Here is a 26,991-nt window from a genome sequence, read left to right on the forward strand (position 1 = left end):
GGTAGTGGGAATAGTGGGGCATTGCAGTGAAAAGTAAGAGTTATACAGTAGGTGTAAATGTACTGATGAGAACTGCAGTAACATTTTGGATTTTTGCATTCCATCTGAGTAGGAGAAATAGTGACGCTGCCGCCGCTCTGTGTCAATTTCACCCGGGAAATTCAACAAGTAATTGGGGGGGTGATAAGGCCAGAGAACAAGTCTTGATATTTATGTTTACGGCGCGGCTGAAAACGGTTTCACCACATCTGAAGAACTGCGTCAACCCTCATACACGCCTGCGTCTCGTTTATCAGTTCTAACCTTCCCGCGGCGCGACGCTGGCAGTCGACGGGTTATCGGTCTCGGGCAACGTCCGGTTTCCAGGTGACCTCACATCCCGCCGACCTGAGCGGTTTGGCCTCTCGGAGCAGCTTTCACTTTTTTTTTTTATCTCTCTCTCTCTCTCTCGTTCGTCATTGCACATCCAGATCACTCCAAGGTCAGAGGTGCAAAAACCTTTGTTGGTCCCTTGAGGCCGATCAGACAAAGCGTCTTGTCTTCGATAAAGGGGTGGAGGGGGGGGTGGGGGGGTGGAGGAGAGTTAAGTGCCTTCCACCTAGCGTGGAGCAGCCGCTGTGGTCGCGCTGGCATCTCCCCAGCTGAGCAGGGCGTTCCTCACCAGAGGAAGAGGGAGAGCACAACTCTCAGAAAAACCCCTCGGAGTAAGTAGAGGTTAAGGGAAAAAAAAACATGCTGTCGATGGCATTTTAACTGCGGCATATGTCAAATTTGGCATGTTGTAATGCGTACCAACGCTCAGTCGGGGCTCACAACCGCGCTTTGGTGTCGTTCAGACTCGAGTTTCGATCATGTGATCACGAGCGAGCGTCCCCAGTAGAGAATTGTGTTTTTGTCACTGTGAACGGGGAATAAGGAAAATCTAAGGTAGTGTTGCGTGAACGCCCTCGAACGCCCACCAGGTACCGGCCTCTTGAGAGCATATATCCGCTGCATTGAAGTGAGGAGTCATCCTCCTCCTCCTCCAGGGTACCTGGCTGCTTTTCATCTCTCCTCTCTCTCCTGGATGTTTCTGACTGAAGCTCCACGCGGGTTTGAAACGCCGAAGCCCGCTCCCTCGCCAAGTACCAGTCCGCTGGTTTGACCCTCTCATCAAATCCTTTGGTCTGGCTCGGAGCGGCCGTGCGACGCTCAATGTCGTGCTTTGTCCGACCAAACGGACCACGACTCTTCTGATTTGTCGTGCAGCGAATCGTTTTTCCTCTGAACTAAAGTCTGTTGTTTGTGGGGGGAAAAAACAAGCTCCTGACATGATCACAGACGTGGGATCCAAGCTGTTTTCTCTTAGAAGAAACGGTTATACCTCAGTTCAGGGTATCGCTGTTTGTTAAATCACTGTAGGGACACCTGTTCAGGTATGTAGAAATAATCAAATCAAGCTTCAGGATAGAATATACAGTGACGTTTGTTGCCGTTTCATGCTAGAGGTCACATGGAGATGTTAAGATTGTTTATCGGTACGTCCAAAAGGAATCAAGCAACCACCTGTTACATCCGAGGTGCTTCAAGGGTCAAACTTATTGAAGCTTGACCCTTGACAGCGGTGCCCATTTGTGAAAGGAGCTCCCAGTGTGCCTCAAGGCCGATTCATACTCCATAAGAATAAGAAGAAAGTTAAAAATGATGTCATTTTCTTCTTCTTGGTTCCAGATCAGTCACATTTTAATAAGGTTCAGCATGTAACCTCGCTACTGTACGAACCCCGCAGCTTGTTAACATGCCGGAGGGCGGAGTTACGCGATGCCCCCGAACGCATCACACAGGGCTGTCAGCTCCTGCGGTTAAAACCGGACCAACGTGACACAAACTTTCTCTTCTCAAACAGTTCATCGAAATGTATTTCTGAAAACATTTGAAGTTTTTAGAACTTCTTCACGACACAGCCAAACTTTTCTTCCTGTTCTTATGCGACTATGCAGGGGCCTTAAATCCTAATGGGCTTGTTTGTCGTCTTCACACCCAAAAAAATGCTGGAAGGCTGACGTCATGGACCCGCCTCTCCCTTCACCTGCATGTTGTAACCTTTCTACCCAACAGCAGTGGCAGATTACAGGGTTTTTGCTCACGATACAGAAAATACCAAGGTTTTTCGACAAAATCCTCCTCTACTGCCAGAGAAACAAGTGAGGACAGCAAACGCCACATGAGGACTCTGTCTTGACTTTCTCTTCATATCTTCTTTGGTGTATTTCTACACCTGCTACAAAGACAGCAGAGTTCTCGTCGGGCACATTTCTTGACGTGATGTCTCGGGTACGGAAAACCTTTTCCTCTCGGACGTCCCGCATTTAGTGGAAGCGACACGCCAGCATGGATCCATCCTGCAGGATGAAGCTGCTGCTGGCGTGAGGGAGGTTCCTGGTCACTTTTAAACCCCACTGATTACCCGGCGATTGTTGTGACTATTTACCACTTCCAGCAGGATGATTCAGTACGTCAGTGGTGGAAGTTAAAATCGAACGCTACCAGTTACTGGTGTGTTCAGATCACGTCCGACTCCAAACAACCGCGACAGTGCAAGACGGTGAGTTTGTGTTGACGTCTCACACTTTGTTCTATCTCCAGGTGCGGACGCTGGGCCCGTTGAGCTCGCCGGACGACGCGGCCTCCGGGGACCGGGTCAACATGTTCATGGAGCTGGTGGACGGCGTCTTCCTGCACAAGATCATGACGCACATGTGAGTGGCGGCGCCGCTTTTCATCTCCCTGTGTGTGCTGTCTGGACTGGGTATATAAAGGAGCCAGGTTGTGTGAGTTAATCCAGTGTTTCCTGTGCGTGAAGTGTGTGTCGGCCCAACCACATCCTGACTCGCTGGTTTCAGGTCGTAAACGTCACGCGGCCAGATGTGCCGCTTCAAAAAGTGGCGCGGGGTGAAACGGAGCGGGGCAACGCCAGGCAGGGAAAGCAAGAGCCAGCCGAAGCCACTTTGTGGTCAGGATTGTGTGGAGAAAAGAATCTGGACTCACCTCCTGGTCGCTTCGTGTGTAACCATAGCAACTCCCACTCATTACGTAAGACTCCGTTCATCGTGGCGGACGGCGTTCCTGGGAACTTTCGCCCGTTTATAAATCAGTCGTTGCCGTAAAGGTGTTGTGCTGGATCCATCCACGCTTATCAGACCGTCGTCAGGCCGCGGCTCAGGTCATCCACTGGCTCGTCGCGTGATCTCGTTGCCTGGCAACCATCACCACCGGGTGTGAGAGTGATTGTGTGTGTGAACAGGTGAATGTGACTGAACTTGTAAACAAGAAGCTAATAATCAGATCCTGTTGAAGGCGCCCCGTTTACATGATGACGGTGCCCGGAACCGCTGAGAGCGCAGCTTTTTGGAAAGGTGGAACTTTTCGAAAGAGTCCATCTCCATGTAAATGGGGGGAAAACGCAACTTTTTTTGAAATGCTGCTACTGCGCATGCGCACCACAGTCATAGTAAATATCCCTTCTGCACATGTGCAAGGAGATGAACAATAACGACAACGGCAGCATCAAGAGTGTCGTGACTCCCAGTCAGTTTTCGTAACAATCCAAGTTCGTCGTCTGCCCATGCGGATGTCCGTGTGCCCGCCATGTTTAGGGCGTGTTGTTTCTACCCGCATGTTTTTGTGGTTTCATTGCAAAAACAGCCAACAGCACCCACTAGTGGCTCAAAATTAAAACTGCATGCTTTTGTCGTTTTCGTGTGAACAAACATCTTTTTCCAAAAAAACTTCTCTGAAAGGAAAACACAAAAAACGATGTGTTTCCACTATTAAAGAGGGCCTTAAAGTTACGTCACTTCGTGAGCAGCAACTTTCCAGGCTAACATGAGGTTGTTCAGTTGTTGATGTGTTTAAAAATTCTAAACAAATATCAAGAGGCTGCAGGGCTCAGCTGCCATTTCCAATCAGAATGCGATACTTTTAAGTGGTTTCAGTTTTCTAACAGAAGTCATGAAATTGTGTTTTAAAGAAGGAACTTGGCTCCTTTCAGTCATGCACTTTATTCTGGTGAACAAAAACACTGAAAAGTGGCGGAAAAAAATCTTTTTGTATCGAATGGGCCGTGTACAGGAAGTGATGTATGAACATATTTCCTCCCGTTTTGTCTTCATATCCACGATTTGTTCTTACTTTATTTTTTTTCTTTCAAAGAGAGAAATTTTATGCAACATTGTCGGAGCTTATCTCGTAACAAGATAAGAGCGAACATCCTGTTTTCACAGCCCACTGATTGTCCAGAGGAGGAAAACATGAGTTTCACATAAAGGAACGCCAAAATATCATCCAATCAAATGTCGATTTCTACATGTTTCATGTTTCATTTTAACCATTGGATTATTAAATTAGTGAATTAAATGGCTGCTGATTCGAATCAAAACTGTAAATATCCCTTTTTTTTTTTTCAAATTATGGCGTGTATTATTTTTTTTTCTGCCTCTATGCTGCTGTAGAAGCTTTGTGTGCAGATAATTGAGAGATTATACAGATTTATTTGAATTATTTCATGTGCTGTTCTCTCCCCGTGCTAACAGCTGCATGTTCTCTCGTCTTTTTTTTTTTTGAGTCGTATCCTTCCATAGCCGATCATCGGGCACACGTTCCACAGTGTTGGTACACACCCCGCTCTCAGACTGATTTTCATGTCTGTTACTCGCGATAACAACCGACGGTCTGGCTCGTCCTTCCGACGTGTGATAAACCTGCGGTCGACCAAAGAGGTGATAAATGAGCGCGACACCTTCTACTCGTAAAAGGTCAGCTCCTTGACATGTTGCTTTCAGAATAATTAAGAAATTCAATAGAACGCCGATGAGATTCTTCCCGTGTCAATTATTTCCACATCGAAACAGTCAATTCTGACAGATTAGAAGTCTACATATGTATCAGATTATTATTAACATAATAATTTATAGGAATTATTCGACAGTGTGAGTCTCTCTGGACTTGTTGATGGAAGCTGCACACTCTAATGTCACCACACTTTTGGTATTGTTAAAGTTTAGAAAAAAAACAAAAAACTTTTTGGAGATGGCACCATATCTGGCCCCATTTCCAACATAAATGTGTTGAATCAAGTCCCATCCAGACAACCTCCCTCCCACCTTCGCGTCCCCAATCACACCACATGTTCAAATGTTAGTCATTGTCTTCAGAAACAATGATAATCTCGCTATTGTTCTCCATGCTACGGCTGGCTGAAGTGGGGGGGTGATTAGGACCTGTTTGGGGGTGGTAGTACAGGAAAGTGGGTTACGGAGGAGGAGGTCAGGACAGAAGAGCCATGAGGAATATTGGAGGAAAGCCTCTCAGGAAGCGTTTGCGGAGAAGTCAGTCAGGGAGGCGGTCAGCTGTTAAAGCAGCGCCGCCTTCCAACAGGCAGGCATCAAGCCGCTTAGGAATTTGCACTATTTAATGTGGCTGTCCAACTGACTCTTGCATGACATTTTAACTGGGACTGAAGCTGGAAAAGACAGACTTTCCCGGAGAAGAACGCTGCTTGGCTGCCTGCTGGTGTTCAGGCTTTAGAAACCAGTGAAGAGGTGAATGAGGCACAAGGAGGAAGCTGGAACTGGAGCTAAAGAGGGACGAGAGAGCACTGAAAAGTTTCTTTTTGATAAATCTGAACAACTGAACCACAATGTCAAACATGGCAAAGAATATAGCTTACATTTTTAACAATGTCTTTCTTACAATAATCAAGCCTGTAGTCCAACAAGCGGAACCGTTAACACCAGCAGCTTTTCAGCGGTGGAGCTTTTTTTAAAGAAAATGTATTTTTTTTGCTTGATTTTTGTACTTTTCAACTCAGTGTTCTTTGTCATAAATAAACTTTGAAGAGATTTGCTTGTTTTACCAGATGCCAGTATCGGATCAGGACCAATGTACGAATCAGGGACCACAAGGCCCATATGTGCTCTGAATTACTCGAATAATTTACTGCAAAAAAAAATGACAATGAGCCTGTGTACTCACCATTGTTTTTGTGGAAAAACAAGCAGCAGTGCCAACTTGTGGCCTGGCATGCAAACTGCATCGTTTTCAGCGTTTCTCTGTGGAAACGGATATCGTTTTCAGAACGTTGCCGTGTAAACGTGAAACTTTTCTGAAACGAAAACGCAAAATCGGTGCCTTTTAACACTTTTTAAAAAAAATTTTTTTATTTCTAAACTTCATTATGATGGAGGTTGAAATATGAGCTGAACTCTAAAGAAGAGGCGAAAGCAGCGAAGTGGCCGGTGATCGGTTAGCGTGCGGCTCTGACCTCTGAAAACACCAGTGCTCTTGTTTCAACAAAATCAATGACTTGTGTAAAAAGAAAAAAAAAAAAAAGTTGCTGAGAGCATGCAGGGAATGTCTTTGTCGTGGAGCCCCCCCCCCTCCTCCTCCTGACATCAAACTGACGTCATGACAGTCACAGTGCGTTGGCCAGACAGCGCTATACACACACACACACACACACACACACACACACACACACACACACACACACACACACACACTCACTCCTCCCCCCACTGTTCACATGCAAATCAGTCTGGCCCAGGCTGACATGTGGTGATGTGGGTATAAATCCTTCTCATGCACAATAGTGACTCTGACACACACACACAGTGTGTGTGTGTGTGTGTGTGTGTGTGTGTGTGTGTGTGTGTGTGTGTGTGTGTGTGTGTGTGTGTGTGTGTGTGTGTGTGTGTGTGTGTGTGTGCGTGTAACGATCGCTGTCCTAAATAGCCTGAAGCATCGGTCTAAGCGGTGTGTGTGTGTGTATGTGTGTCTCCATAGTGACCCCAGCCCGGCCAATCAGAGGCTAAACAAGAACATGAACAACGACGTGGCGCTGCGCCTTCACAACCTGACGGTTCTCACCAGACACATCAGAACGTACTACCAGGTATGTATATGTATACCACACAGCGCCTCAACAACACAAACAACAACAACAGTCACAAGCCACAGCTGCTCCTGACCACTTGCCCCTTACGCTGCCGCGTAATCATTGTGGTGAACCGTTGGGATGCGGTGTCGCCGTAACCTCAGCTGATAAAGTTGGCCTCCGGATGAATGTTTGGCTGTTTCGTCTCATCTCTTCGCCGTCGACGGGTTTGGGCGCCGCGCAGACCCCCCCGCAGGCCAACATGGAACAACAGTGCTGTACATATTCCTAAACCGCTGCAGTTTGAGTGTCATTTGACTGCCGGCTTAGTGATGAAGGGTTGTGGATATCCAGCAATGTGCTGTAAACCATACTGGCAGGAAGGAACACAATTCTCATCGTGAATCACTGGGTTAGGGTCACACTATTTGACTTTCAATTCGATTTCCCGATTTTTTATTTTTTTTTTGTCAGTGTAACTTAAAAATGACTGCAGCCATCAGATTTTCCCAAAAGTGCTGTGATTGTCCTCAGAACTAAAATGCATAAATCTGAAAATAATAGATAAAAGAGGCTTTACCGTTCGTTAAATTCAAGCTCTAGCCCACGTTTAAGCAAAAGTGTAACAGCAACTACGGAAAACTACAAGGTACGGTAGAACGGAATGCCAAAAATGCAGAATTTGCAAAATATAAACCCTTTTTAGCTACAGAGTTGAGAAATCGATTAAATCGTCACTTTGCCCAGCTCTAACTCAACATTAAAAAAAACAAAAAAACTTCGTGAAGGTCTCTGGTTGTGACCTGTGTTGGACTTGTGGTCTTTTCTGTGTGGAGATTGCATGTTTTCCCCAGTGTGTGTGTGTGTGTGCATGTACATGCGTGTGTGTGTGCGTGTGTGTGCGTGTGTGTGTGTGTGTGTGTGAGAATCAGAGATAAGGAGCTCAGATGCAGTTGATTTGGCTGAGCCGCTCACACACGCACACACGGCTTCCTGAGCTCTGGCTCCATACACCCCCGATGTATTGCTTGCATGTCGGCCTGGTTGTTGGTACACAAGGAGGATTAGTTGATATTTAGTTCAATAAACTGTATTTTTTAATTTTTTTATTTATTTTCTAACTGGGTAAGTTCAGGCCAGTTCACGTTTTGCTGCACGAGAGAGTTTTACACGAGCAAAAAAGAAGAAGAAAAAAAAGCATGTGAAATCTGACTTTTTGCATGAATTGCTTGTAAAAGATCTTTGGATTTTCTTTTGAATCGCACACATAAACACTATATATCACCAAACACCTTTATGGTTGTAATATGTAATATTCGAAAACGTGAAATCTGCTATGACATTGCTTGTGTCCCATCCAAAAAAGCGGATTCTCTTATTTTGACGTCATTCTGTGGAAGATTTGCTTCTATTCTTTTTTTTTTTTTTTTTATCATGTGTTTTTATCAGGTGTTCTGGAATGTTTTATGTATGATTGATCAATGGACGGAGGCGGTAATCAGTTTAACTGGACATCCAAAGGTGAATTTTCCTCCCCTGAACCTGAATTTTTACATATTGATCATCTCCCGATACTTCCTTTGTAAGACATTTGATCGTAGAGGTACGTTCAGGTTTTTTTTTTTTCCCCCCCTCGATGCCTGTAGCTGCATTATTATCAGTGTAATCCCGTTTTAAACGGCCTATTGTTTGTCACTCACTTTGCTGAAGCTCTTGTGTGGCGGAGTGTTTTTAAACACAGTGTGGAGATAGCAGGTCATGACCCCGATTCATTCTGTCAACCATTTATAATCTATGGTGGCGTTCACCGGTAGCGGTCGGACTGTTTATTGCTTTCTAGTTTGATGTTGTGTTGTTTACAGCTGATATTTCGTAGATTTTGCAATCTTTGTCTTGAAAATAGTTCATTTGTGCTCAATCCAGTGTCATTTAAGACGATTTTAATGGTTTTCAATCAAGTTCTGGATTTGTTAGATGGAAACTAGTTGTAAAAAATATTAAATTATTAACATTGTGAGACAATCAAATCAATACAAAACATATTATTGGTTTTAAAATGCTACAATCAAAGACTAATACTATATTTATTGTGTGTAGCACGTGGAGGTCACGCATAGTAAAGATCCTTACTGTTGTGGTGTGTGTGAGCGTGAGCGAGTGTGTGTGTGTGAGTGAGTGAGTGAGTGTGTGTTTACTTTGGGTGAAGTGGGTCATTCTGGGCGGTGGAGAGTTAATCTGCCACGATGGTTAATCTCCCCAACCTGAACACACACACACACACACACACACACACACACACACACACACACACACACACACACACACACACACACACACACACACACACACACACACACACACACACACACACACACACACGTTTTAACATCAAGTCAGTGAGGTATGGCTGAGCATGTTGTGGGATTGGATTGGCTGCAAGGACCATGTGTGTACACACACACACACACACACACACACACACACACACACACACACACACACACACACACACACCAGCAGACCTCCAGCTGTTCATACGGAGCCAGGCGTTGGCTTTCTCCTAATTAGATGATGTCCCAGCAGACACACCGGCTGGTCTGATGAATCCTCGCCGTCTCCCCAGTGACAGAGCCCCTGTGTGTGTGTGTGTGTGTGTGTGTGTGTGTGTGTGTGTGTGTGTGTGTGTGTGTGTGTGTGTGTGTGTGTGTGTGTGTGTGTGTGTGTGTGTGTGTGTGTGTGTGTGTGTGTGTGTGTGTGTGTGTGTGTGTGTGTGTGTGTGTGTGTGTGTGTGTGTGTGTGTGTGTGTGTGTTAGTGTTGCATATGGGGATAGCGTCTGTCACATCCTCTTGTGTGTCCTTTCTATTGTACAAGCCGCTGTAACCTGATCTCACAGGCGTGGACCAGCGAGCCATGTCTTTCCACAACTCCTGCTGGGTCTCTCGCTAAGTAATTGATGAATTGATCACTTTTTCACTGGGAAATAAAACCGGCGACGGCCCAGTCAATGGAAAGGCCATTTATCGGTTGCGTAATAGCAGCTTTCCATTGTCCTGCCTCACACGTGGTTTTGGCTGCAGGCTGGACAAAAGAGAACTGATGTCACAGTTGAACTTTGGTCACTTTCTTTGGGGGGGCAGTTTGAAGAATAACAGTTGGTTGTTCATTAATTGACGCAGCTGGTAGTTGTCGCCATTCCTTAAATGCCAATAACTTTACCAGCTCAAATCAGATTACTGGCCTCCTTCGGCTCCGGGTCTGTAACGTGTTAAAACTCTTGGCTCTTTTTTTTTTTGTGAGAGCAGTTTTGTCGTCGTGCAGTAACTTAAGCGGCGGTCTCCGTCCCCTCTCCCCTCTCACTTTACCCTTCCTTGGTTACCGTGGGAACTGCAGAACAAAGCCTACATGGGATGTTTTGAACTTCGTATCCTCTGGCCTACTTTGTACACACTCACTCACACACACACACACACAGGCAGACACATACACATGCATTTTTTTCCCATGCCTTTTGTGAACATTGCATTCACTTACATTAATTTCCTGTTGATAAATTAAATCTTTACCATAAAGCCTAACCTTAAGCCTTCATCTAACGAGTTCCTATAGGAGGCTGCTTGCTACAAGTCCCAATAATGTAAGAGTATAATAACAATATCAGTGTTCACACACACATAAACCTATTCTATGTCTTCTCATATGTTAGTATGGTCACCGGTGTGCTGGTGAGACAAGTCGACAGGGTTTTATTGGGCCTGAAGAACTGCCAGTAAACACTGCTGTCGGTGTGTTGTGAAGGGGGTGAGGCTGGACTTTAGGTTGCCTTTAGATTTTTATCTCACTTCCGTCTGACAAAGTTTTGTGCTTGAACCTCGTCGCGAGCCCGTTGACTCAATCACAGCCCTGTGCTCCGTCTTATCTCCACATTAACCCTCTGTCATCCGTGCAAACAGGTTATCTGCGCCCATCCCAGCGCCTGTTACCACCGCCAGAGCAAAATAATTGGTTCTCAATGGTAAACTGGTCACAACTGGTCTCTCTGGGACTTTTCATTCTCCTCTTCTCAATAAGTTGGACGAAGAGCGGGTCCTTAATCGGGCCCCTTGACTCTGCCGGTCGACAACCAAGAAGTGTTTTTGTCGCTCTAATTGGTGCCAAAAGTCCACGCATGCCTCGCCAGATACTCGTATAGAACAAAGTCTGGTACAAAGGACAGATTTAGCTTGTGAAAAGTGTTTATAAACATAATAACTGAATGAAATCAGGATGCAGTTCTCAGAGACCTATAATTGATTCTGTTTCAGCATCAGTGGGGAAACAAAAAACGTGTACTGTCAGACTCACATCGACTTAAGGAGTCAAAAAAATATAGTTTACACAGAGAGAACCACTAGCAAGCATCAATGAAGGGATAACCGGATGAGCAATTTGCAACCAGTGATATAAATTGTCAATCTTCGAGGTGTAAACAAGCCTGCGAATGCGGATCTGTCGTTGAGTTTGCTTCATTGTCTTTGTGCTTTGTGCTTTGTAGTTCAGCCTTTCATCCCTCGTATACACGAGAGGAAAAAGCCTCTCTTTTAAAGATAGTTTTCATCCTCTTTATGCCTCTTAACTCGTCAAATAGAGTCGGGATTTCCTTTTTATGCAGCGAAGGCGGACAATTATGGGTGAAACGACTCCAGGATTCCACTCGAAAGCAGCCAAGGAGTGAAACCGTTCAGCCGCAGCGAAGCGTCGGCGGCGAAAGCAGAAAGTAATCAGAAAAGCAAATACCCGGCATCTCTTCTCTCTTTATTTGTAGAGTGTTACTTAGCGCGTGTGTGTGTCGCGGATCGCCAAAGGGCTTGGCGGTGCAGAGTAGTGGCTCCAGCGCACGTGAGCGGATCCAAGGTCTTAAAGTATTCCAGTCGTTATTTTTTTTTTCCATTAATTTTACCGCCGGATGACAAACGGCTGCTGCTTTTACCCCCAGAAAGTGATATTTTTGATTAATAAGAGTGAACAGAGCAGTGTTTTACTCATCCGACTATTTTTTAAAATGAAGTGTGAAAAACAACAGACAAGACTAGAAGCCTTTTTTTTTTTTTTCCGAGCTTTGTTGTCACTATAAGTGATCCAGATCAACACTTGTGCGCTCGGACTGTTTTGGCTACTGCGTACAGCTTTTACAAGGTCTTACAGCTTTGTTTTTTTTTTCTTCATATAATTGTTGTGGCCAAAACACATTTTTGTTTTGTTGCGTGTGCTTTTCTTTAATCCTTCTTGTCAAAGTAAAGCTTCCTAGAATAGGAATGTGTTCTAAAAAGGTCCGTTTGTTTTTTGTTGTTGTACATTTTTAAAAAAGAAATCGAGATTTGAAATGAGTAGAGCGTAGTGAAGACAAAATAAGACATAGCGTATGACAATTGGTAGCGCGTACCTCAGGATGGGCCTCTTTCCAGAGGGAACAGAGACGAATGGTTTTGGGCTTTGTACTCAGGTTTTGGAAAGACGGAATTAATTTCTTAACCTAAAATCCTTTAAACCGAGTCTTTCCGATTCGGTTGAGACTTGTTGCTTGTTTTTTGGAAACGTCTCCCGAGTTGGAACTTTTTGAAAAAGATTGAAGTGAAGCAGATTAATTATTTTTTGGTTTATTGCTAGAATGTTAAGATTTTATTTATTTATGAATTTTTTTTTTCGTGATCTCTGCATTTAGCTTTCCTTATGTCACACCATGAACCTCCCGTCACGGTTGGGCAGATTACAGCTGGTGGTGAGGAAGTTGTGAAACACTCGACCCGGTGCCTCAGTTAAAGTCAGATCTCCTGTGAACTGCCACCACTTTATTGATCCGGGATTAGAAATATGATCCCGCGGTGTTACTGTGCCATGGATTTATGCCTCGTGTGTGTGTGCGTGTGTGTGCGTGTGTGTGTATCTGGGTCAGTGTAGCAGTGGATATTGATCCCACTTGTCAGTTTTAAGTGTGATATCCCGCTGGTGACGCTGCTGCGGGATTGATTTGACCTGCCTCTCTACTAATAAACATGCTCTCACGCAAAATCATCTGAAATCAAAATCGAGCAGAAGTGACTTTGTGAATATCTCATTCCCCTTTTGGGAACGGTACAAAAATGTGTCCTCAGAAATCAATCCAGTCGTCCTCATGTTGTCGTCCAGAGCCGAGTTCCCAACAGAGTTAAAGTCTTAACTTTTCGACTATATTATTTAAGTCATGCTATACACGATCAGTAACAACTTGTTCTAAATGATAATTAATAAACAATATATTCCACCTGGTGTTTTGCTTTTTCGACTTGAAGTTTTAAGAGTGGGGTTTCTAATAAGCGGCGTACTTTTTCCTTACAAATACTCCTTTATTTGTGTGTGTGTGAGTGAATGTGACGAACAATGCAAAGCGCTTTTAGGCCTTCTCACACAACTGTAAGCCACTATATAAGTGACGTCCATTTACCAAATACTGTCAATTTTGCTCATAGTAATCATTTCTTTCAAAAATCAGATTTTTTTTTTCTTTCTTTTGAGTTAATATTCCCAAAGAATTTGCTTTATTTGCATTTTTTGTGAATGCATGCAATCAATTAGGGTATAATTCATCTGTACCTGTCAGACCAGACAACATTGTATGTATGTGTGTGTGTGTGTGTGTGTGTGTGCGTGTGTTCGTGTGCATGTCCTTTATGGTTTAAGGACACATTTAGCGTTTACTTTTGAGAGCTGTCTGTTACATTCTCACTCTTCCAGCAGAGCTTCTCGAGTTTCAGGTGGAGCTTCTGCCTCCAAGACACCTGGTGGTCAGCTCACATGTTTAATTCAAAATGTACAGTATGTGTGTGTGTGTGTGTGTGTGAAGACAAAGAGCGGCCGGCTCGCTCTCTCGTTACCCCGCGGCGTATAGAGCGGAGTGTAACGTTACCTGCAGGTATTGCACTACCTCTCCACTCGGAGTTCTCCCCTGGCGGGTCAGACGGAGCCGGGGTAAGATGATCGGGGGCGCAGTTATTTGCCTCGGTTAGCAGGCGACACTCTACACCTGAGCCCCGCTTCTCATCAAGACGCCATAAACCCGGCGCATCGGCAAGAGGGCGAGCAGCGGCGTGAATGGGCGCCTCCCAGTCCGATGGGAGTTTGGATGTTTCCCTCCTGTGAGGAGGTGTGTGTGTGTGTGTGAGTGTGTGTGTGTTTGACTGTATTATTGCAGCCAGCCTCTCCCTGTTGACAGTGACTTCCCTCCCGACAAAACACACACAGTGATCGGTGTGTTTCCCCCTCCTTAGCCAGAGGTCACGTCAGCCCAGCTCCCTCCCACGTGGCCTCTCTCTAACCTCTTCCTATGCACCCCCCCCCCTCCTCATCCCCTCCTCCGCCATGTTTCCTCATCCCAGAACCACTTGCTTTGGCGACCAAAAATGACATGTTTTTGATGTTTTCGTCTCGGGCGCCAGGTCGTCAGGGTTTTTTTTTACCAGGCTGCGTCTTGCGCGGTCAGGTGTGTTTAGGGGGGGGGACGGCTGGAGGATATTCAGGAATGGAAAGCATTCCCACCTAGTGGGCTTTTTCTCTCCTGGCTGACAGTTTGTTGACTGCAGGGTGTGTTTCCTGTTGGCCGTTTGCCTGAACACACACACACACACACACACACACATGCAGACATGCACTCAGGCTCACGAGTCTGGGTCAGTTGCTGGACTTTGATTGTTTTTTTTTTTTACACAAAAGGTGTTTGGGTCAAAGTTGAAAACAGATCGGCTACAGGCGGCTTGATTTTAAAGGTGCATACTATGTAAGATAATGGCATTTAGTTGAATGGGTGGCAGCACTGAGGCACCGTTGTGTCCAGTATGTCCTCGATCTGCTCCGAGACTTGTGTTTTATTTGGCGTGAGCAGTGTGAAACTAGGTGAAATCTGAAGGTTAACAGGAGAATACTTTTACAGGGTCATATCATGAAAGTGGCACCATGTTTTGCTACGAAAGCAGCAGCAAACCATCGACATAGCGCACGTCTTCCAAATGATTTTTAATTGACATTAATGTAGTTCAGGCCTCAGTGTACAGATATCCTGGTTGTAGACGGAGTTCCAGGTCAGACGCTCGGATCATTTATGTCTCTTGTTTGTCTTCTCCGCTGGAAAAAAAAACACAACATTCCCAAATTTAGATCCAAACACCTGCAGGACTGTGAGGCTGAATAAACAACTTTATGGACGAGAGACACTAGGAAGGATTTTCTAACACAATAAACTGTCCTATTGTTTCTATCAGGCCGGACTGAGCGCAGAAAAAAATAAAAGTATAATAAAAGAAACAGAAGCTTTTGCTGCACTTTGAGAGCAGATTTCTTCTACGTTTACACTTTCTCAGGGTTATCTGGTCAGTTTTGCTATTAAAAGTAATTATGGATCTTATTTTTGACTTCTTATAATTATATTTTGAACTTCCCTGTTTGATTTCTCAACATCCAGACTCATTTCAGCCCTAAATGGACGAACAGGCACAAACTTGTCAAGTGATTTGATGCCCGACAGACTTAAATAGACCAAATCGACTGTACAGACAAGAAACATGACCGAGGAAAATAATGGCGCCTTTTGAATATGAAGAGAGGATAATTGGTCGATCCCTCGTGGATCGTCTAGCTTTTTTTTTCTTCTTTTTTTTGAATACCATCCAATAATGGATAATGTTACCAATTATCTCCAACATTGCTATGTAATAAACATTTTTTCCAATTAATTTTATGAGAATGTTTCTAATCTAATATCTTCTTTAAATGAGTTACCAAATTCCTACATAAAATATTAAGCATTTTTATGGGGGGGGGGCAACCTCCTACTTTGTGCAACATACCAAGGAGCGGTCCTTTCTGTTTTGATCCAACGGTATTTGTATTGGCGGAGGAGAGCATGCACACAATAACAATACATACCCAATGACCTCCGATTGTGGAAATTCAGAATTTGTCTGATTTACTGTGCTGCTTAATCGTCCACATTGGATGTAAATAAATCAAGAGTTTGGCTTCACTCTAATGTTGGTTCTTGTAGACCACAGTATGATGTTTATGATTAATGTACATTGATGATTAACTGTTTCTCTCTGCTTTCGATTTTTTTTTTCCAGGAAACCTTACAGCAGCTCATCGTGATGCCACTTCCCAACATCCTCTGCATCGCCAAGGATCCTCTGTCGGGTAACAGATACTTCCACTTCTTTTTCCATCGAACTCTGCTGATTTCAGATATTGTTCCCTCTTGTCTGTCAAGTCTGTAACGATGTTTGCCAATGGCTTTTGTTTGCTGGGGAATCTAAACAGTTTAGAGGTTTTCCAGTTGGGGGGAAAAAAGACACTGGAGATAGAAAGACACTTTTTCTGTGCACAACCAAGGTGGAAAATTGCTTGTTTTATACATTCATTTTATACATTACAACACCTGAGTGGGGAGGTGGGGGCAATTTTGCTTTTATGTGGATGACGCACATTTTTTTTCATTTCATGTTGCCTGAATGTTTTTGTTTTTTTCAGTTCATAATCAAACTGGCAGCAACATTTTCCTTCTCTTGACTTTCTAAAGCTTGTACATGTCAGTAAATACAGCAACCCGGAGACGACCCAGTTGAAATGACGACAAAAAAACAATAATATTAGAAATAAAACTTCTATTAAAAACACTTCAGTGCCCTTGAGGGAAATAAATATGTAAAAAAATAAGCTCATGCTAGCAGTGTCAAAGCCTGGCCTTACATTTGCGGGGGGATTTTCCAGTTACGTGAAGGAAAACAGTGTCATCATCATTCAGTCAGTGATTAACAGTGTATGTACTTGAATACTTGGATACTCTGAGCGCGGCCTGAGGGGGCTGCGGCCGTAATCGCCGTCAAGGCTTCAGACATCAAAGACTGACAGTGTGACTTTATATTGTCACGTGAATCCAGCCGTGTCATAATGACTCCAGAACAGATCCACGAGTGTCTCTGTGTTTTGTCCCCTGCAGCCAAGAGCATGGATGAGCTCAAAAGGCTTTTGTTGCTGCTGCTAGGCTGCGCTGTACAGGTAACACACACACTTACACACACACACTTACACACACACACCGTGCCTCTCCCAGGAAGCTTTCGCGCATGTGTCTGTGTCTCTTTTCGTTTTTTTGCATGTCTGAGCACAGCTGTTGATTGTGCCTCCCGACGAGGTGAAGGGTTGGACTGGATGTAGGTGGGACTTCAGAAAAAGAAAAGAAAAAAACCCCCCAAAAAACCATCAGTGATTTAGTGCAGCAATCACTCAACAGTGTTGTACCACAGCGAGGCGGAGGTGTTCGAGCGGCACAATTAGGCCGTTGAAGCCCGAGGGAATGTTTCCGTGTTTGCGTTTGGGAAGATAAACCGACTAAAATAACAAAACCACCGAATCTCACTGAAGAATTTCAGTGGCGCGGCGAGTGAAGAGTTAATCGGGTAATTGCACAGAAAGTGGCTATTCACGGGGGAAGTGGGGGTCGCAGGTGCTTCCTGTGTGTTTGTTTTCCTTTCCGCCTCTCCCGTGGCTCTGAACCCACCAGGTAGTTTTCTTCCTCATTTCATCCCGCCCCCTGCTTTTTTTATTTATTTTTTTTTTTTTCACCTCGGCTCTACCCTCCTTTCCTCTTTCCCCTCGTTCCATCTCTCCTTCTGTCCCACCTCCTTTTGTGTTCCTTTTCCCCAACCTATACTGGTTCGACTGGTTTCTGAAAGAAGGAAAGAAAAAAGAAAAAAACCACATGGGAGCCGTTGAGTGGGATGACGGAGGGAAAAAGAGAGGGAAGGTTGAATGAAGTAACACACAGATCCCTTGCTGATGACTAAATAAAATGATCATTGAAGGTCGTTCTCATTTTCCTCTTCTGTTCCAACCACATATACAACATAAACAACAGCTTGCAGCTTTTGTTTTTTAGTGCTGCTAAATATATGAGTTGTTTGAATTTGAACTGTGTGTGTGTGTGTGTGTGTGTGTTTTCAGTGTGAGCGTAAGGAGGAGATGATAGAGAAGATCAAGCTGCTGGACATTGAGACCCAGGCGGCCATTGTCTCTCACATCCAGGAGGTCAGGAAAGCGCCGCATCTGCCGCTGGAGGGCAGCTCATTATGATCCCCATAGTTTCTCCAAATCAAAAGCAAAACTTAGCTGAAAACTGTGAATCAGTGCTGAGAGTTATTTCTCTTCGTGCAGTTTTGAATGTTCCGTGATCGCCTCACATTATAAGAGTTGGTGGATTGAACCGTAAACTGTGTCAGCTGCTGTTGCACAACAGCCTGGTGGACAGCCATCGATTTTTAATTAATCAAGCCAAATTATAGCAACATTAAAGATAATGTAAAATTTTGTGTTTAAAGAAGCTTGGTGTGTGGCTTGCTTATTGCAGGTGACCCACAACCAGATGAACGTCCTGGACCTGTCCTGGCTGGAGGAAGAAACCGAGGTGGCTCACGAAGAGCTGGAGCCGCTGTCCCGGAACATGGCCGTGTCCCTGAAGCAGCTCATCGACCAGCGAGACAAGGCCAGCGAGGTACAAACAAACACAGCAGCCAACCCCCGGCACATTTTTGTTTTTTAATGTCTGGTTACATATTTGAAATCAGTGATCTGTTTTAATGTGTTGAGAACTTCCCTCAATCGAAAATGAAGTTGTGGCATTCCAGTTAATCACAACGTCAAGTCAGATATCGATTTAGTTGCCTCTAATAGTCATATACGGCCCTCAAAACCAGTAAGAAATCAACATTAACGTCCAAAAACGTGACTAAAATGACTACAAACCAGGAAGTCAACCTACTTGTCTAATTTTTTTTTTCTTCTTCACACTGTCAACTGCTAAATGCTGCTGCAATTTGGCTTCAGTCCTACTATAATTTTCTTCCATCCAATCAAATCTCACAGCTCCTTGCTTGTCCGGGCAGTTCCTTACCACCCATGTAGTACTAGAAGACACAACTCAAAGGCTTTGTTGTTCTCTGGATACCAGAGTTTAATTATCACTTCTTACAAACTTTTCAGGTTGTATTTTTATTTTATCTGGCATGTCCTTTTTCTTTTTTTTTGACATGTGATTAAATCCCCTGCAATGTTGATGTGATGATAATCACCCTGCATTCCAGGTCATAGTTGATCTCACCCAGGAGAGAGACTACCTCTCCAGTCAGCAACCCCAGGAAGGCTGCCGCAACCTGAGCATGGGCAGCCCGGAGCGCGGGAAGACGTCCGGTGGCGTGGGAGTGAACGGCGGCGGCGTGGCCACGACGGCGTTGACCAAAGAGGAGAAGCAGCATCTGTCGGTGGAGCTGGCCGACACCAAGGCCAAGCTCCGCAGATACAGACAAGAACTGTGAGTCCGGCTGCCAAACCAAAATCATGTTTCCAGAAGGTGGCGTGGAGAAATCTGCGGATATTTCCAGCGGGAAAGGCCACAGCGTGGCGCTAAAAGTGGCAGCTGGGACTCATTATACAGTCAACATAGCTTATTATGCCGTCTACCTCTGATAGATCTGCAGCGTAATCACACAGCGGAGCCATCTATTTAGAGAATACACCCCCAATTTACTATCACCCTCTGCAGGACATGCTCTCTGAAAAGATGTGTAATGGAGTCGTATTCAGTTGTTCTGCTGCTGGTGGAGTTGTTTGACTTCACTCGTGTCAGCTTCTCGAGATAATTCACGAGTGGAGTTGGTCACAAAGGCTAATGATGAATAGTAAATTATTTATTTATACTTTACATGTGGTGTGTGTGTGTTTACAGGGAGGAGAAGACGGAGCAGTTGATGGACTCAAAACACGAGGTGGAGCGTCAGGATCAGGAGCTGCAGAGGCTCAAACAGGAGGTGAGGACCTGCTACACTACTACCATGTAAACAAGCGGCTTCAGATCAGTGGGACAAACGCCCCCTGCTGGCTGAGAAATCCCAAGCAGGCGCCTGAACGCAACACCGATCTCCCAAACCTGATTAAAGCATTAAGTTTAATGTCATGTTTAGGCGACTTAAATTAGATTATTGATTGGATTAATGTTATGTGTGTGTGTGTGTGTGGTGCAGACCCAGTCGCTGTCCTGTGAGGCCCGTTCGGTGCGAGCGTACCGGGACGAGGTGGACTCTCTGAGGGAACGAGCCTCGCGGGTCGACCGGCTCGAGACCGAACTGGGCCGATGTAAAGAGAAACTGAACGACGTGCATTTCTACAAGACCAGAGTGGAGGTACGATTCCGATCATCATGACACGAGGGAGTGAGAAAATTCAAACGCATGCTTTGTCGTTGAGGTTGCGTTATTGTGTGTGTGGGGCCTCTCAGGAGCTGCGCGACGACAACCTGACTCTGATGGAGACCAAGGTGTTGTTGGAGGAGCAGCTGTCGGCCTCCAGGGGGCGCTGCGACAAACTGCACACGCTGGAGAAAGACAACCTGCTGCTGAGAGCTAAAATCCACGACCTGGAGATGGTATTCACCCGCTTTCGCCGCAGCGAAGAAACATCGGTTTGAGTTGAATAAGTGTCGTTGATGGACATTGATCTCTCCTGTGCAGGAGAGGGACAACGAGCGGCGCCGGCTGGAGGAGCTGGTGGAGGAGAACATGCTGCTGGAGATCGGACAGAAACAGAGCATGAACGAGTCGGCTCACCTGGGCTGGGAGCTGGAGCAGCTCACCAAGAACCACGACAACTCCAACACTGAGAGTGAGACACACACACACACACATCTCTGACTTCCAGTGTTTTATTTTTGTTTTCTTAGAATTTAATAGGCATTATTACCCTCGTGATATTGTTCCAATATTACAAAAACCAATATTGTTCAAAAACTAGACAAAGCAAAGATGACGATCTGCCAGTTGCAATCAGGATTAATCGTTTAAAGCAATAGCTCCTTCACTTGAAAACAAAGTTTGATGTAAATAGTTTGTGTTGTTCATTTGTTCTCCTGGTAGCCAAGGCCCTCAAGGAACGATATCTTAAAGTGAAAAGGCTCTTTCACTGTACACTCGCGAATTAAATGCTGTGAAATTCCGTTACCCAGAGACGCCAAACAAAATAAACGGTCTTGGGAGTTTTAAGGGGTTGACCGATGTCCGTCTCTCTCTGCCACAGCTCGCAAGTCACTGGTCCACGAGTTAAATGAGTGCGTATCCAGCCGGGTGTTGAAGCTGGAGAAGGAGAACCGGGAGCTGCAGGCCTCCATCGAGAGACTGAAAGAGGAAAGCCACGTCCTGCAGGAGCAGCAGCTCCAAAGCCAGGAGCTGGATCGAGAGAATCAGAGTCTCAGCAACAAGGTCTGAAGCCTGAATGGATCTTGAGTGTTTTTACACTCATCATACGTCTTTCATCAGCACAAAAAAAACAACCTTATGTTGTTTGAAATCATAACTGAAACGGTTCAAGATGTTAATCAAAATGTATTTATTTCATTTCCCTTATTAGTAACAACAATATTGTGACTCAGTAGAATCTGTGATATTTGCAGATCATCTCGAAATCATTTATCTATTTATCATTTAATACAAACTTATACAATCAAGAATTCCGAAGTTATCTGAAGAAATATTAGAACCTGCCAATGCATCATACAAAACGCATCCTCATACAGGCTGATTTGTATCACCTGGAAACAGTTCTACATTATCTTTTTGCATTAGTGGCTTATTTTTTTTTCCTATATTATGTCGCATGGCCAAAGTATCACTCTCTTTTTCCTCAGAGGACAAAGCTCAGATTTTTCTCTGCTGCTGTGAATTAGCGAGCGAAGATGGGCTTTCAGGAAAATGCTTCTAAACGGAGAAGCTTTGTCGTATGAGATTATACTGTGAATCGTTCGAAGCCACTTATGTAGAGCAAACCATGAACTTGTCACTCAAAACTGCTTCTGTCTCCTTGACATGTCTGCTAGCTGGAGCGTCTGCAGGGATTATTGGATCAGGAGAGGCTCACCAATCAGGACATGGAGTCTCTGGGAGACGAAATACTGAAGGAGAAACAGAGTCTGCAGAGAGAAATGCACGCCCTGAGGGCGGAGAAGGACCGGCAGGTCAGTCACACCCACACCTGCAGCCAGGCATAGTCCAGGCCAGGAAAAAAAACAAAAACCCTTCCTTTAATGATTCCCCCCCCCCCCCCCATCAGATCTCGGAGCTGGAGAGTGAGAAGCAGCACCTCTCCGAGGCGGTGAAGTCCCTTCAGGAGCGCGCTCAGTCCAACAGCGAGGCCCGGGTCCGCGAGGTGGAGGCGAAGAACCGCCTGCTGCACCAGAGCATCACTGACACCAGCTCTCGCCTGGCCAGCCTGGAAACTCAGCTCAAAGTGACCAGCGAGGAGGCGGAGAGGCTGCGGGAGAAGGCCGGGCGCTGCGAGGAGGTGGAGCGGGAGGCGGCGAGGCTGGAGAGGAGCAGGGACGCTCTGAGCAGAGAGGTAATCGCCTTCGGAGACCTCGCGAAGCCACAGGCCGAAACAAATTTCTGACGTGTCCTCCCCCCCCCCCCCCCCCCCCCAAGGTGGCAGCTCTGCGCACATGCAGTGAACATTCCGAGGCCCTGGAGAAGGAGGTTTCCTCCTTGGAGCAGGAGGTGCGCCGGCTAAAGAGGGACGCGGAGGAGGCGCAGCGGGAGCAGCAGCGACTGGCGAAGCAGGAGGCGGAGAACAGCCTCCTGACGAAAGAAAACCTGGAGCTCCGCTGCTCCATGGAGAACCTGCGCTCCTCCTCCGCCCGCCTGCCCACGCTGCAGGAGGAGCTGAAGGAGGCGCAGAGGGAGACGCAGGAGCTGCAGAGCCGACTGGAGGAGGCCAGGGAGGAGGCGCAGGGAGAGAAGAAGAGGGCGGAGAGACTCGAGCTGAGCGTGGCCGCCGCGAACCAGGAGAAGCATCGCTTGGAGGAAGACGTGGAGAGGAGCAAGGAGGAGAGGGCGGAGGTGGAGAGAGCGAGGCAGGAGACGCAGAGCCGGGAGGAGGAGCTCCGGAGGGAAGTGGAGGAACTGAAGGAGGAGCGCCGGCGGAGGGAGGAAGGGGACGAGGAGAGGAAGAAGCTCCAGCTGGACCTGGAGCAGTCGGAGAAGGGGAGGAAGGGCATGGAGAAGGAGAGCTGGAGGATCAGGACGCTGCTGGAGGGGAAGGAGACGGAGTTGGAGGAGAGGACCCGACGTCTGACCACCGTGACCAAGGAGGTCGCGGCTCTGAATAAGGAGGCGGAGAGGCTGAAGGAGGTGGCTGTGAGAGCCAAAGAGCTGGAGCGGGAGAACAAGGAGCTGCAGAAACAAGCCACCATTGACAAGAGGACCCTGGCGACACTGAGAGAGGTGAGAGACCCAATGGCTCCTGATCGCTCATCTTGGATTTTGCCGTGCATCTCTGATGTGACTCAGAATGACCTCTATCTATCCATCTGCCTCAGATTTGACATGAATATCAGCGCATCCAAATACCAGTGTGAAAAAACTCTGCATGTCTTCAGTGTGTAACTTCTGTTCTGTTAAGAAAAGTGATAAACATCAAACATCTATACTTGTAATATATAAGAACTTTTACCCATTTTCAGGCAAATTGTTTGACAGTACTAAATGTCTGTATCCTTTAAACACAAACTGAATGTTCAAGACGTAACTTAAAACATAGCGAAAAAGCTTTTTTCGATACTTGGATTTTGCATCTGATCGTTGCAAACTTTGCCAGCAGTTCCAATTCTTCCACGGTTTTCTACACAGGAACAACATCGTGTACTTATGTATTGTTCCACTCATGCGTCCTGCTTGTCCGCGTGTGCAGGACCTGGTGTCAGAGAAGCTGAGCGTCCAGCAGCGGAACGTGGAGTTGGAGAGGCTGAACGAGGAGCTGGAGAAGATCGGACTGAACAGAGAGAAGCTGCTGCAGCAGGAACACACACTGGAGGACAGGTAGTTGCCTCACGTGGCAATCAGACGCTCAGATCTGCCGACCACGGTTGACAGATTGGTGGTAGGCAGATTTGACGGTACTCTGGAGGCACAGTAATAATACAATAACGTTGGAATCGACTCCAGCAGGTACAGGCTGCTGGAGTGCCGGCTGGAGGAAACCGTCCAGCAGACGATGAAGGTGAAGGAGGAGAAAATCTCCAGTCTGGAGAAGAAGCTCGAGGAAAGCAGCTCACTCAATGCTACGTTGCGCACCGAGCTGGCCACTGTAAGGAAACACACATTTTTATTAAAATACTTCTTCCCCGTTTGTTATGTTCAGTTTTCACAACAGTCAACAAGAGTGAAACATTACACAAAATCAACAAGTTATATGGTATTAGTTGCTAATTAGTTATAGTTTGGCGCTTACTGTTGATTTTATTTGAATGAAAATGAAGATAGTTTTAGTTTGTGGATTTTTAAACCACAATTTAAAACATTCAACCAACCAACAGCCATTATGAACTTGGCTGAGCTGTTTTTGACTGATACTGCCAACTAGCATATTAACATAAGTCGATGTTTTTGTTTGGATTATATTAGAAAAACATATAGATAATCTCCGGAATGGGACAATATTGCTCCTCGCTGATAGTTGTTTTTGTTTTTTTTACGTGTTGCAGGCTCGTCAGACTGTTTCTGTGCTGCGCCAGCAGCAGGAGGAAGAAAACTACAGCACCCATCAGCACTCTAGCAGTGAGCGAGGCGCCACGGCTGAGCTGCTCCGGATCAAAGATCATCTTATCGATGTAGAAAAGAATGTGAGACGTTTTTTTCAATTCATCCATTTATCACGTACTGCAATCTTTTCGTTTCCCCAAGTCTTCATGAATTCTGTCTCTATGTCTATGTGATCATTTTTGCTCTCAAAATTGAGATTTCAACCTGGAATTTTCTCGTCACTTTCTGCAGAACTCCTCGCTGCAGACGGAGAGCAGTCTGTTGAAGGAGCAGCTGAAACAGCTGGAGAACCAAAACACTTCCCTCAACAACCAGATGGTGGCGCTGCAGCGACACGCCACAACGCTGCAAGAGCAGAATTCAGCCTTACACACACAGACTGCTAAATTACAGGTAGATGGAGGAAAAAACAACGAAAAAACAGGCTTTTAATTTTGAGCAGGGGTTTGAAAATGCACCGTCGGCACTTCTGGCGACTGAATATGTCAATGAAGAGTGTTAATAGTTTGTTTGTTTTTTTTCTTTTTCTGTGTCATAGGTGGAGAGCTCCACGCTCTCCTCCCAGAGTGCGTCCCTCATGGCCCAGAATGCAGTGCTGCAGGGTCAAGTCACCGCCCTGGAGACGGAGGCGGAGTCCTGGCAGCGGCAGCGCGAGGAGGCGTGGCGCGGCAGGGAGAGCGTGCTCAGCGACCACGAGCGCCTGCTGAGCGTGCACGAGAGGCAGGCGCACGAGTACGAGCAGCTGATCAGCCAGCACGCCGCGCTGAAGGCCAAGCAGAGGGCGCTGGAGAACGAACAGCGGGCACTGCACGGAAAGTAAGGGAACGTTGGCGGCGATCATGTGACGAGTTAAATTGTAAAGTTGCTCTTTTTGGGTTTTTTTTTTTTTTTAAAGTCTGCAACAACTTTTTAGTAGAGCGCCACATACGTTGCGTGAATTTAGTATAACAAATGGACACTGTGTCTGCAGGTACTGTGTGCTGCTGCAGCAGAAAGATAAATGGGAGGAACAGGAAGGGCGGTGTCAGAAGGACAAAGAGGATCTCAGCCAGGAAGTTCAGAAGAATCGCCTCCTGCAGCAAGAGAATCTCCAACTGAAGTCAGACGTGGACAGGTACTATAAAAAAATAAATAAATAAATAGAACTTGATCCCGAGCACACCCCACAATACAACTCAACACGTGTTCAATCGTCATCGTCGCATTCAGGCTGACGGAAAGCAAATCGCAGCATGCAGAGCAAAGCGAAGGCCTCCAGCAGCGCATGAATCAACTGAAAAGCTCTTTAAGCACCTCCCAGCTGGAAGTCAGCCAGTGGATGGCGCGATACGACTCACTGACGGAGAAACACCAGGGCCTGGATATCGCCATGACCAAACTGGACAACCACTGTGAGGTAAACGGCCGGCTTTCCTTCGCCACGAGGGAGCAGGAATGAACAGTGTTTGACTTTTAAAGTCTTCTCGAAGACTCGGATTCGGATCGCCTTCCCTGCGCGCGTTCGCTAACGTGTGCGTGTTTTGCGTGTGCTCAGCTGTTGGGTCGACTGAAGGGGAACCTGGAGGAGGAGAACCACCACCTGCTGAGTCAGGTCAACCTGCTGAGTCAGCAGAACCACACTCTGCTGGAGAGGAGCATGGAGAGCAAGGAGCTGTACCACCAGGAGCAGAAACTCTACATGTGCGTACACGTAGTGGCACTGGTAAACAAAGATGGCTGACAAATGTAAAGCACGGCTTGTGAACATGTTGTTTTGCTCCTCTTCCCTGGTTAGAGACAAACTGAATGCTCTCCGCCGTCAGAAAGAGAAACTCGAGGAGAAGATTATGGACCAGTACAAGTTCTACGACCCCACGCCAAAAAAGTACGTGCTTACTCATATCTGGATTTATGAATGAGTGATGCGACCTCTACAGAGCTGTCGCTGTTATGGCAGAAAGAAAGAAAAGCTTTTTTTTCTACACATTCATGTTGCGGGAAATTACTGACAGCGTTTTCAAAGCAGCATTGAAAGTTCAACCGCCGTAACATTTCCAGTGTAACACACAGAATTCATAAATTGTAGTTGTGTATAGCTGTATCATTCTCCCCATCCCACTCCGACTATGTTTAAACAATCTGTGTTAAACGCTAGTAAAGCTTCTCGCAGGTGAATTTCCACACAGAAATGATGTATTTGTCCGAAATCTATTTTTTTTAACTCAAATCAGCCACGTTTCTTAAAACGTCCGTATTGTGGCTTTAAGGAAAAGGAGGTAACATTAATCATTTTTATCACACTTTTACACTATGAGAAATACTATTAAAAAAATGAACCTTTTTGGCACCACACTTTTTTTGTTTCTTCTCAACGAAGGATTTCTCTGCTCCTTCATAGATTATGTGAATGTAACACTAATTTATGAGCACTTCTGGCTCTTAAAGAAAAAGACCGATGGTTTTGC

General features: G+C 45.8%; 1 protein-coding gene across 1 annotated transcript in view; it reads left to right on the top strand.

Moving 5' to 3' along the window:
• ccdc88c (coiled-coil domain containing 88C) overlaps nucleotides 1-26,991 on the top strand; it is a 37,013-nt gene that overhangs the window by 1,022 nt on the left and 9,000 nt on the right. Inside the window, exons 2-25 of the mRNA XM_080512901.1 lie at nucleotides 2,626-2,738; nucleotides 6,823-6,931; nucleotides 16,040-16,109; nucleotides 16,912-16,970; nucleotides 17,916-17,999; nucleotides 18,319-18,462; nucleotides 19,052-19,278; nucleotides 19,693-19,774; nucleotides 19,988-20,146; nucleotides 20,242-20,388; nucleotides 20,474-20,624; nucleotides 21,036-21,217; nucleotides 21,832-21,969; nucleotides 22,065-22,349; nucleotides 22,433-23,230; nucleotides 23,697-23,824; nucleotides 23,951-24,092; nucleotides 24,490-24,627; nucleotides 24,779-24,940; nucleotides 25,086-25,363; nucleotides 25,518-25,661; nucleotides 25,757-25,943; nucleotides 26,082-26,227; nucleotides 26,322-26,411. Coding sequence (XP_080369027.1) covers nucleotides 2,626-2,738; nucleotides 6,823-6,931; nucleotides 16,040-16,109; nucleotides 16,912-16,970; nucleotides 17,916-17,999; nucleotides 18,319-18,462; nucleotides 19,052-19,278; nucleotides 19,693-19,774; nucleotides 19,988-20,146; nucleotides 20,242-20,388; nucleotides 20,474-20,624; nucleotides 21,036-21,217; nucleotides 21,832-21,969; nucleotides 22,065-22,349; nucleotides 22,433-23,230; nucleotides 23,697-23,824; nucleotides 23,951-24,092; nucleotides 24,490-24,627; nucleotides 24,779-24,940; nucleotides 25,086-25,363; nucleotides 25,518-25,661; nucleotides 25,757-25,943; nucleotides 26,082-26,227; nucleotides 26,322-26,411 — 4,163 coding nt within the window. The remainder of the gene's footprint in view (nucleotides 1-2,625; nucleotides 2,739-6,822; nucleotides 6,932-16,039; nucleotides 16,110-16,911; nucleotides 16,971-17,915; nucleotides 18,000-18,318; nucleotides 18,463-19,051; nucleotides 19,279-19,692; nucleotides 19,775-19,987; nucleotides 20,147-20,241; nucleotides 20,389-20,473; nucleotides 20,625-21,035; nucleotides 21,218-21,831; nucleotides 21,970-22,064; nucleotides 22,350-22,432; nucleotides 23,231-23,696; nucleotides 23,825-23,950; nucleotides 24,093-24,489; nucleotides 24,628-24,778; nucleotides 24,941-25,085; nucleotides 25,364-25,517; nucleotides 25,662-25,756; nucleotides 25,944-26,081; nucleotides 26,228-26,321; nucleotides 26,412-26,991) is intronic.

Source organism: Blennius ocellaris (genome assembly GCF_963422515.1).
Source record: "Blennius ocellaris genome assembly, chromosome: 17".
Lineage (NCBI taxonomy): Eukaryota > Metazoa > Chordata > Actinopteri > Blenniiformes > Blenniidae > Blennius > Blennius ocellaris.